Source organism: Phyllobates terribilis, unplaced genomic scaffold (genome assembly GCF_046119375.1).
Source record: "Phyllobates terribilis strain yellow unplaced genomic scaffold, ASM4611937v1 Scaffold_11__3_contigs__length_659146591, whole genome shotgun sequence".
Taxonomy (NCBI): domain Eukaryota; kingdom Metazoa; phylum Chordata; class Amphibia; order Anura; family Dendrobatidae; genus Phyllobates; species Phyllobates terribilis.
Genome location: NW_027362771.1, coordinates 157,129,493 through 157,141,315, shown reverse-complemented (window position 1 = coordinate 157,141,315; position 11,823 = coordinate 157,129,493). Strand labels below are relative to the sequence as shown.

Sequence of the window (11,823 nt, the reverse complement as noted above, 5' to 3'; positions counted from 1 at the left end):
ATGTTTCCATTCTACCCCCTTTGTCTCCATCCTGCCCCCATCAGTTTTCATCCTGCCCCCATTCTCTTCATCCTGCCCCCATGTCTCAATTCTGCCCCCAATGTCTCCATTTTGCCCCCAATGTCTCCATTCTGCCCCATGTCTCCATTCAGCCCCCAATGTCTCCATTCTGCCCCAATGTCTCCATTCTGCCCCCATGTCTCTCCATTCTGCCCCCATGTTCCATTCTGCCCCCAATGTCTCCATTCTGCCCCAATGTCTCCATTCTGCCCTAATGTCTCCATCCTGCCCCCAACATCTCCATCCTGCCCCCCATGTCTCTCCATCCTGCCCCCAATGTCTCCATCATGCCCCCATGTCTCTCCATTTTGCCCCATGTCTCTCCATCCTGCTCCCATGTTTCCATTCAGCCCCCAAAGTTTCCATTCTGCTCCCCATGTCTCCCATTCTGCCTCCATGTTTCCATTCTGCCCCCTATGTCTCTCCATCCTACCTTCATTTTTCCATCCTGCCCACATAGTGTGGATTTACAAAAAAAAAGTAAAAAAAAAAGTTTCTCCTTACATTGTCACGCTACAGCGGCGTCGGGTTCTCCCATCACCCGAAGCATGGTCGCTGGCGCATGAGTGACATCATAAGCCAGCCACATGCGCGCTGACGTCAGCTGCTGGCCTGTGATTGGCTGGCGGCTGTTAACTATTGCCGTGTGGAAAGCTTCCCGCACAGCAATAGATTTCAAGTGAACGTGCATCCGAGGATGCACATTCAATAACCAAATAGCAGAATCCTGCCGCTGGAGTTCAGTGAGCAGAAGACAGTCTCAAGTTACCTGTGAGTACTGTGACAGGTAGAAAACGCCTACAGTGGTGGCCAAAAGTATTGGCACCCCTGCAATTCTGTCAGATAATACTCAGTTTCTTCCTGAAAATGATTGCAATCACAAATTCTTTGGTATTATTATATTCATTTAATTTGTCTTTAATGAAAAAACACAAAAAGAATTGTCCTCAAGCCAAATTGGATATAATTCCACACCAAACCTAAAAAAGGGGGTGGACAAAAGTATTGGCACTGTTTGAAAAATCATGTGATGCTTCTCTAATTCGTGTAATTAACAGCACCTGTAACTTACCTGTGGCACCTAACAGGTGTTGGCAATAACTAAATCACACTTGCAGCCAGTTAACATGGATTAAAGTTGACTCAACCTCTGTCCTGTGTCCTTGTGTGTACCACATTGAGCATGGAGAAAAGAAAGAAGACCAAAGAACTGTCTGAGGACTTGAGAAACCAAATTGTGAGGAAGCATGAGCAATCTCAAGGCTACAAGTCCATCTCCAAAGACCTGAATGTTCCTGTGTCTTCCGTGCACAGTGTCATCAAGAAGTTGAAAGCCCATGGCACTGTGGCTAATCTCCCTAGATGTGGATGGAAAAGAAAAATTGACGAGAGATTTCAACGCAAGATTGTGCGGATGGTGGATAAAGAACGACTAACATCCAAACAAGTTCAAGCTGCCCTGCAGTCCGAGGGTACAACAGTGTCAACCCGTACTATCCGTTGGCGTCTGAATGAAAAGGGACAGTATGGTAGGATACCCAGGAAGACCCCACTTCTTACCCCGAGACATAAAAAAGCCAGGCTGGAATTTGCCAAAACTTACCTGAGAAAGCCTAAAACGTTTTGGAAGAGTGTACAGGAAAAAAAAAGAGGCATTCAAAGAAAAGAACACGGTCCCTACAGTCAAACATGGCGGAGGTTCCCTGATGTTTTGGGGTTGCTTTGCTGCCTCTGGCACTGGACTACTTGACCGTGTGCATGGCATTATGAAGTCTGAAGACTACCAACAAATTTTGCAGCATAATGTAGGGCCCAGTGTGAGAAAGCTGGGTCTCCCTCAGAGGTCATGGGTCTTCCAGCAGGACAATGACCCAAAACACACTTCCAAAAGCACTATAAAATGGTTTGAGAGAAAGCACTGGAGACTTCTAAGGTGGCCAGCAATGAGTCCAGACCTGAATCCCATAGAACAGAGGTCCCCAACCGCCGGTCCGCGGACCAGGACCGGGCCGTTGGGGTTTTTCAGCCGGTCCGCGGGGAGAGGGGGCCCCTCCAGCCTCCAGCAGGGCCATCAGGGCATGACTGCCCTGACTCCAGTATGGGGCCCGGCCGGTAGGAGCCCCCTCGGAGCCCCCCTCTTGTGCGTCTCTCTCCTCATGGGGCCCCCGGCCGCATGCTAAGCGCCGGGTCCGGGACATCTTAGCGCTGCGCTGCTGCGGCAGCACCTTCATGATTCCCCTGACTTCCGGTCATGTGACGGCGCCGTCACATGGCCGGAAGTCAGGAGAACCTGGTGTCAGCGATTTGGACGAGCGCCAGGATTCTGCAGGGATCGCATGGGGGTAAGTATAACAAGTTTTATTTTTTTTTAAATACAATTAACTAGGAGTGGGGGGAATGGGAGATGCACATGGGGGGAGGGGAGAGATGAGAGATGCACATGGGGGAGGGGAGAGATGAGAGATCCACATGGGGGGGAGGGGAGAGATGAGAGATGCACATGGGGGAGGGGAGAGATGAGAGATCCACATGGGGGGGAGGGGAGAGATGAGAGATGCACATGGGGGAGGGGAGAGATGAGAGATCCACATGGAGGGGAGGGGAGAGATGAGAGATGCACATGGGAGGGAGGGGAGAGATGAGAGATGCACATTGGGGGAGGGGAGAGATGAGAGATGCACATGGGAGGGAGGGGAGAGATGAGAGATGCACGGGGGGGTGAGAGATGCACGGGGGGGTGAGAGATGCACGGGGGGATGAGAGATGCACGGGGGGTGGATGAGAGATGCACGGGGGGTGGATGAGAGATGCACGGGGGGGTGAGAGATGCACGGGGGGGATGAGAGATGCACGGGGGGTGGATGAGAGATGCACGGGGGGGTGAGAGATGCACGGGGGGGTGAGAGATGCACGGGCGGGATGAGAGATGCACGGAGGGGATGAGAGATGCACGGAGGGGATGAGAGATGCACGGGGGGTGGATGAGAGATGCACGGAGGGGGATGAGAGATGCACGGAGGGGGATGAGAGATGCACGGAGGGGGATGAGAGATGCACGGGGGTGAGCTGCACATGGGGGGGTGAGAGATGCACATGGGGGGGTTATGTTTACATCACTTTGTTGCCTTATGAAGGGCGGGGGGGACCCCCAAAAATTTCTTGCACAGGGGCCCACTACAGTCTGTGTCCGCCCCTGGGATGAAGTAAATGCAGCTGAACAGCAGCTGTCAGGACAGCTGCCCTGTCCTGCTGCAGGGCGTGATGGGGCCTCAGTGATGCGGCTCCTGGCACAGCACATTATGTGGGGCTCCTGGCATAGCTCCTGGCGGGGACCTGGTCTACACTATATGATAAGTATGCACTAAACTCCAAATCCCTCCATTACCCCGCCCCCATATGACCAAAGCCCCGCCCACCCCACCCCCTCCTTGCTGGGCCATGGAAAAATGATCTTGCTTCAAGCCGGTCCCTGGTGCAAAAAAGGTTGGGGACCACTGCCATAGAACACCTGTGTAGAGATCTCAAAATGGCAGTTTGGAGAAGGCACCCTTCAAATATCAGGGACCTGGTGCAGTTTGCCAAAGAAGAATGGTCTACAATTCCAGCAGAGCATTGTAAGAAACTCATTGATGGTTACCGGAAGCGGTTGTTCTGTTATTTTGGCTAAAGGTTGTGCAACCAAGTATTAGGCTGAGGGTGCCAATACTTTTGTCTGGCCCATTTTTGGAGTTTTGTGTGAAATGATCAATGATTTGATTTTTGCTTCATTCTCTTTTGTGTTTTTTTCCTTGCAAGCAAATTAAATGAAGATAATAATACCAAAGAATTTGTGATTGCAGTCATTTTCAGGAAGAAACCGAGTATTATCTGACAGAATTGCTGGGGTGCCAATACTTTTGGCCACCACTGTATGTGAAACTAATCTCTTAGCAAGAAGTCCCAGCAAAGTCCCACTGTTAAAAAAAAGACATGTACTGAAGCAGATACAATTTGCCAAAGAACAGATCAACTGGCCTAATGAGAAATGGAGAAACATTTTGTGGACTAATGAAAGTAAAATTGTCCTTTTTGGGTCCATGGGCCGTAGACAGTTCGTCAGACGACCCCCAAACTCTGCATTCAAGCCACAGTACACTCTGAAGACAGTGAAGCATGATGGTGCAAGCATCATGATATGGGCATGTTTCTCTTACTATGGTGCCGGACCTATTTACCGCATACCAGGGATTATGGACCAGTTTGCACATACTAAAATACTTGAAGAGGTTATGTTGCCTTACGCTGAAGAGGATATTCCCTTGAAATGGGTGTTTCAACAAGACAACGACCCTAAATACACCAGTAAATTAGCAAAATCTTGGTTCCAGTCCAACAAAATTGAGGTTATGGAGTGGCCAGCCGAATGCTTTGACCTTAATCCGATAGAACACTTGTGAGGTGACATCAAAAATGCAGTTTCTGAGGCAAAGCCAACAAATGCCCAAAAATTGTGTGATTTAGTCAAAGCATCTTGGGCTGGAATAACAACTGACAGGTGCCAGAAGTTGGTTGACTCTATGCAACATAGATGTGAAGCAGTTCTACAAAACTGTGGGTATACAACTAAATATTAGGTTAGTGATTCACAGGAAGGCTAAATCCTCAAAAAAAAGAGTACATATTGTGAGTTTGCTATTTTTTAGAACAGCCCAATGTTCATTTTTTTGTTATTTTCTGTAAAGTAGTTAAAATTATATACATTTCTCTTCATGTTTTGAATTAGAAAACAGTGTGCAATGTTCCCCATGCATGGAAATAAGAACTAGTATAAAGATTTTGTGCTTAACTCATGTTTTTGAACACAAGTCTATTATTTTGAACACTACTGTACATCAGTTTTTTCACGTATGAGAAAAACTGATCGAGTTTCAGCAGAGATTTCTGTCATCCGAGTTTTGTCAGTGTGGTCTGAGTTGCATCAATCTTTCTTGTACAGAAAAAAAACAAAACATTTCTCCACCTTCTCTTAACAGTCCATTAAAACTGGACCACAGTTGGAAGGCATCCGAATGCAGTCTAATCTTTTCACGAACCTAGACTTGCACTGCTGATTTTGATCTGACACTCGGACCAATATCGGACATGGTTTAGCGATTTAGCACGGACCACTCGGTCTGCGAAAAATCACTGACATGTAACTATTTTATTTCTATTGCGCCAACATATTCCGCAGCACTTTTCATTTTATGGCACTTGTACGTGAAAACCAAATGTCTGAATGCGGCCTAACATCCAGGACCGACCTCTAGCAGACCAACACAGCTCTATGGATGAAAAATAAAAAAGTTATGGGGCTTTTTTTTTTTTAAACAAAGTTCAAATTTTCTTTAGGCTACTAAAACTGTAAAAACATGACAGGATCCAATTTTGGTAGCAGCCAGTGCTCTGATTCTGACCTGAAGAATAATTTTGCCAGGTCATTTTTATTGCACAATTAACCCCTCGTTGGAAAAGTCTAATGGTTAGCCACTGGTTCCAAAAGCAGGACCCCCATCCCTGCTCTAGTGCCCCTCTAGTCCTCCATGCTCTGCTTGCACTGTCATCGCACTGTCTGCTCCAGTCTCCGGCTCCTGAGCTGGCAATGGAAGAGGCGGGTACCGGCCAAAAAAGAAAAGCCCCAGTGTTGCCGCTTCCAAGCTTCATTCCATGCTCATATTTGGTGCTGGCTGCACAGGAATTTCCCGGCATCCTCCACACGCATGTCTGTCACCCTGGCTTGACATTAGAGACAGCACAAGGGGAGGGGAGAGGCAGCAAAGTAAAGGTGGAGGAGCCGACACGCAGAGATCCCGGGAGACAGTGCTGCCGGCGGCCGGACCCCGGACACGTCTGCGCCTCCTCCCGCTCTCCGTCCTCCTCACTGTCTGTATAGCAGGTAAGAGCATCCTATGCCGCCCGCACTTATGGCCGCTCTCCAGCCCCGCACTTATAGTGACTCAGCTGCCGTCTGCACTGAGGGCCTGTAGTAGATGGGCCAGTATGTGGGCGTGCAGGTGACTGCTGTGGAGAAGTTGTGCTGGGCAGCAGTCAGCCATGGCACATTACACCAGCTCCATTACTAATTCATGTCCTTCTGCAGCATTTTCTGTTGTAACTGATCGTTTATTTCATTATTATGTGGAGCACATTTATTTAAAGGAGTTGTCCACTACCTGGACAACACCTCCTTGATTGAAGTAGTCCCCTTTATAGAATATAAAGAACAGATACTCACCTCCCGTTACGGCAGCGGGCTAGCGTTGTTGGCACTGACGATATCATGTCTCATAAGCCCTGCAGCCAATCAGTGGCCGGTATTGGGCTTACTTCTTCCGCTTGTCCGACATTTGTCCTAAGGAAAAGTGCCGGTGCGGGAGGTGAGCATCTGTTCTTTAGATTTTACAAGTGGGACTACTTCATTTAAAGAGGTAAAGAACAACCCCTTTAAGGCCACGGCCCCACTATCAGTATTCGGTCAGTATTTTTTCTCAGGAGTGGGAGACAAAACCAGGAGTGGGTGATAAATGCAGAATTGGTGACTTGCTTCTATTATATATTCTCTCTGATTGTTCCTCACCTGGTTTTGGCTCCCACTCCTGAGAGAAAATACTGACCAAATACTGATAGTGGGGCCGTGGACTTATACTGACTACAGGTACATGTGCCCTATAATCAAACACTGCAGGATTATGCCAGGTTGTCATTTATCCTGCCCCATTTTATTAGTCGCCCGTCTATATAAATGTTATTCTACCATCTTACAAAATCCTTTTCACTATGTCAGAAATAAGTGACGCGAGAAGTGGCTCTCCCGCTATGTGAAATGACATCTGCTGCTATCAGGGCCTTCTCAAAGTTGTGGGTTCTGGGAATTTCTAGATTCGATGCCTGATTCGATAGCGCAGATTTCGGCTATGTTCACCCCACCTTACAGAATCAGAGGTCTTTATAGTGATCCGGCACACGGCCAGGATTTGCAGGCTTAATACAGTTGTAGAAATGCTCCCGCACTACGCTTGTGTGAAGTGGATCCTAAGCTACAGCCCCGCTCAGTCGTTCTGTAGGAAATGCTGTCACAGAGTAATCAAAAGATTTCTACGTTATTCTTATATTAGGCCTCATCCACTTTTCCCATATGTATCCATATTTTTCACTGATAAAACACGTACTGTACCTACTATATTCTATGGAGCTGTTCATATGTCCATTTGTTCACAAAAAAACAAAGACAAGCCCGATTTAGACCTAGGTCATGGATCAAAATTACCCATACAAGTGTATGGGTCCACGAAAGTCACGTTCAGCTCACGGATGGCATCAGTGTGTAGTCTGTGTGCTGTCCATGATTAACATTGTAACGGGGACACACTGTTTTTACAAATCATTTTTTTCAAGACATCTAAAAAAATAACTGATGATACCCTAACAAAGATACACTAATGAAAATCAGATTTTTTTATTTGCGTATGAGAAAAAATGTAGCTCGGAAATACTATCAAGTAGTGGTTGATACAATATCTCACCAGGAATTCCGAGTACCTTCAGTGAATTCCTATGGACATTAGTTTTTGATGTTTTTTTGCAGTGAGTGAGTACATTTTAAAGTCTCATTCAGAAAAAAACAGTTATTTTTATCAGTGTTTGGATCCCATTTTCATCAATGTTTGCTCACTGATGAAACACTAGTGGTGAAAACGGACACACTGATTTCCTCATATGCCAAAAATAATTTACATAGTTTCTTCTACCCATTTCTATGTAAAAAATGGACAGCGCACAAATGGCATCCATTTATTATCCATGACTTTCACAGACCCATAGATCTGTATGGGTGATTTTGATCCGCACGGACATGAGAACAACGCCGTGGACTATAATGAGTACATGTTCTGTCCATGAAAAATATGATAAATGTAGACTGTGAGCCCTCGCAGGCAGGGTCCTCTCTCCTTTTCACATGTAAAGTGCCATGGAATAAATGGCGCTATAATAATAAATAATTATAATCATAAATGCTATCTGAATCAGGCCCAAGAGTATATTTATGCAGGGTTTTTCAACATGGATTTTAGACTTCATTGCTAAACAAAAAGCATATTCAAGTGCGTTTAAAGTTTGCTGACAACATTTAGGCTGTGTGCCCACTATGCGTTTTTTAAGCGTTTCCGCAGCGGCAATTCCGCTGCAGAAACGCTTAAAAAACGCTTGGTAGAAGGTCTGCTATGTTCCCCAATGATAATCCGCATGTGCTGTGCACATGCTGCGGAAACTTCCGCTGTGGATTATCATTGTGGAAAAATCCGCAGCATTACCAATTATTTTGCGGAAGCGCGGCGTTTTCGCCGCCATTGACTTGCATTGGAACGCTTGGATTCCGCATCACTGCATCTGCAGATGTGTAATCCAAGCGTTTCAATGTGTGGATGGTACCCGGGTTTGGAGAAGAGGAGACTCTCCTCCGGACCCGGGTACCATAGAACCTGTAAAAGAAAAGAATAAAATAAGAAATAAATATTATACTTACCTTCTGATGGCCCCAGGTGTCCACAGCAATGCGTCCTGGCTTGCCAGCAACTCGCGATGGTCTGAAAAGGAACTGCCATGACGTCATTTAGTCATGTGACGGGTCACGCAACCGCTGACGTTGGCAGGTCCTTTAGTCCACCGCGAGTTGCCGGCAAGCCAGGATGCATCGGATAAAGACATCGGGGGCCATCAGAAGGTAAGTATATATTTATTTTTTTATTTTTTACCATTCTTTCGGTCACACTATATAAATCCATGCCGTTTGCATGGATTTATATAGTGTGACCAAGTTGTCAAGCACTTTCCAAGTGATGCTAAAATCGCTTGGAAAGCGCTTGTCAACCCGCATGCGGAAATGCATGTGAAGAACGCTTCACATCCGCTTGTCCCTGGCAGGAAAACGCATGTACAATCCGCATGCGTTTTTTTCTGCCAGGGAGATGCAGAAACACTCAGGAAAAATCCGGAGCATTTCTGCATCGTGGGCACATAGCCTTAGGGTATGTGCCCACGTAGCGTTTTACAAGCGTATTTGATGCGGAATTTCTGCTGCGGAAACGCTTGTAAAACGTTTGTCAATCCGCACCCCATGGTCCCCAATGAGAATCCGCTAGTTCTATGCCCATGCTGCGGATTTTTCGCAGCGTTTTTGATGCGCACAAAAATCCGCAGCATGTCAATTAATTTTGCGTTTCCGCATGCGGAATTGCCTTTTCAATGCAATAAAAAACGCAAGGCAATTCCGCATGTCGAAAACGCCCAAAAAACGCGCGATAAACGCTTGCGAAATTCCGCATGCGTTTTTCCGGGAAAGGACAGAAATTTTCTGCTTCATTTCTGCAACGTGGGCACATAGCCTGACACTGACTAGCAAAAGGGTAACAATGTTTTGAACTTTTGACTTTCAGGCTCCATATCTCACCATCCATTACTGCTTAGAACATGAGACTACCATCATTTTGTAGATAATATATTAGCTATCTCAAACATAAATTTGACTTGCAACTATTTGGATATGATTTTTGTCATGTCATAAAGGATGGTGAGATATGGAGCCTGAAAATCAAAAGTTCAAAACATTGTTACTTTTTTTGCTCATCAGTTTATTTTCCCTCTAGAATATGGGGACATAAAAATACATGTTATATACAATGAAAAAACTGGAATCGAGTGGGTTAAACTGCGCTGCCAACGGAAGAATGATGAGACATGAATCCAAGTATGCGGTTAATTAGTCTACATGTTTTGAAATTTAAAACTTCTTTATCAGGACAAACCACAGCCTGTTTGAAACTTTGAAACGCGTTGACTAATAAACTGCACACTTTGATTCCTGTCTCCTCATCATCCTTTTGTTGGTAGCTCATTTTAACCCATTCAATTTCAGATTTTTCACGTTTCCAATACCGTGGGTCTGCAGCAGCCAAAGTTTTTTCAGTGGTTGTGAGCACATAGCCTGACCAGGTGAGCATAATTCATTCTCCCTACTTAATATCCCGATAAGACCCCATTGCGCTTTTTGTCTCTCCTACGCTATATACAATGTACCGTATTTTTCGGACTATAAGACGCACTTTTTTCCTCCAAAATTTTGGAGGAAAGTGTGGGGTGCGTCTTATAGTCCGAATACTATATTATTGTATGGCCGCATAGTGGTGGGTGTGGGGGAGCGGCAGCGGGGGATCAGCGGGGCACAGGAGGCAGCAGCCGCCTGCTGCTGCCGGCGCTGTGCCCGCTACTAAAGAAAATGAATATTCCCTGCTCCCACGCCCATGGGCGTGGAGAGCAATGAATATTCATTTCTATTAATAGCTGGCACACTGTACCGCAGCGCGGCTCCTGCTGCCGCTCTGCGATCAGTGTGCCCGCTATTAAAGCTCATGAATATTCGCTACAACCCACTCCCATGGGTTGTAGTGAATATCCATGGTCTTTAATAAAAGGCACACTGACCACAGAGCGGCAGCAGGAGCCGCGCTGCGTTACAGTGTGCCGGCTATTGAACAGACTGACTGGTCACTGCTCCCCACGCACAGAGTCCCGGCGTGGGGAGCAGTGACTATTCCAGCACAGCGTCTTACACTGTGTGAGGGCGCATGGCAGGGACGCCATGCGCGCCCTGCCATGCGCCTCTCACACAGTGAGAGTGTCAGCAGCAGAGCGGGACAGCGCTGGAGGAAAGAGGAGGTGAGTATGATTGTTCTTTTTTTTTGTTTTTTTGTAGGCAGCGTGATGGGGGCTCAAAGGGTGCCATACATACCAAGATGGGGCCTCAGAAGGTGCCATACATACCAGGATGGGGGCTCAGAAGGTGCCATACATACCAGGATGGGGGCTTAGAAGGTGCCATCCATACCAGGATGGGGGCTCAGAAGGTGCCATGCATACCCGGATGGGGGCTCAGAGGGGTGCCATGCATACCAGGATGGGGGCTCAGAAGGTGCCATACATACCAGGATGGGGCCTCAGAAGGGGCCATACATACCAGGATGGGGGCTCAGAGGGTGCCATGCATACCAGGATAGGGGTTCAGAAGGTGCCATACATACCAGGATGGGGGCTCAGAAGGTGCCATACACCCCAGGATGGGAGCTCAGAGGGTGCTATGCATACCAGGATGGGGGCTCAGAAGGTGCCATACATACCAGGATGGGGGCTCAGAGGGTGCCATGCATACCAGGATTGGGGCTCAGAAGGTGCCATACATACCAGGATGGGGGCTCAGAGGGTGCCATGCATACCAGGATGGGGGCTCAAGGGGTGCCATGCATACCAGGATGGGGGCTCAAGGGGTGCCATGCATACCAGGATGGGGGCTCAAGGGGTGCCATGCATACCAGGATGGGGGCTCAAGGGGTGCCATGCATACCAGGATGGGGGCTCAGAGGAGTGCCATGCATACCAAGATGGGGGCTCAGAGGGTGCCATGCATACCAGGATGGGGGCTCAAGTGGTGCCATACATACCAGGAAGGGGGCTCAAGGGGTGCCATTCATACCAGGATGGGGGCTCAGAGGGTGCCATGCATACCAGGATGGGGGCTCCGAGGGTGCCATGCATACCAGGATGAGGGCTCAAGGGGTGCCATGCATACCAGGATGGGGGCTCAGAGGGTGCCATGGATACCAGGATGGGGGCTCAGAGGCTGCCATGTATACCAGGATGGGGGCTCAAGAGGTGCCATGCATACCAGGATGGGGGCTCAAGGGGTGCCATGCA

General features: G+C 47.6%; 1 protein-coding gene across 3 annotated transcripts in view; it reads left to right on the top strand.

Annotated features, from left to right (window-relative positions):
• The first annotated feature begins 5,730 nt into the window (after positions 1-5,730).
• Positions 5,731-11,823, top strand: part of MSRB3 (methionine sulfoxide reductase B3) — a 238,147-nt gene continuing 232,054 nt past the window's right edge. Inside the window, exon 1 of one of the 3 annotated variants that reach the window (XM_073651711.1) lies at positions 5,731-5,974. In XM_073651711.1, coding sequence (XP_073507812.1) covers positions 5,746-5,974 — 229 coding nt within the window. In that variant the 5' untranslated portion in view covers positions 5,731-5,745. The remainder of the gene's footprint in view (positions 5,975-11,823) is intronic. The other 2 variants (XM_073651712.1, XM_073651713.1) reach the window with 2 other exon arrangements.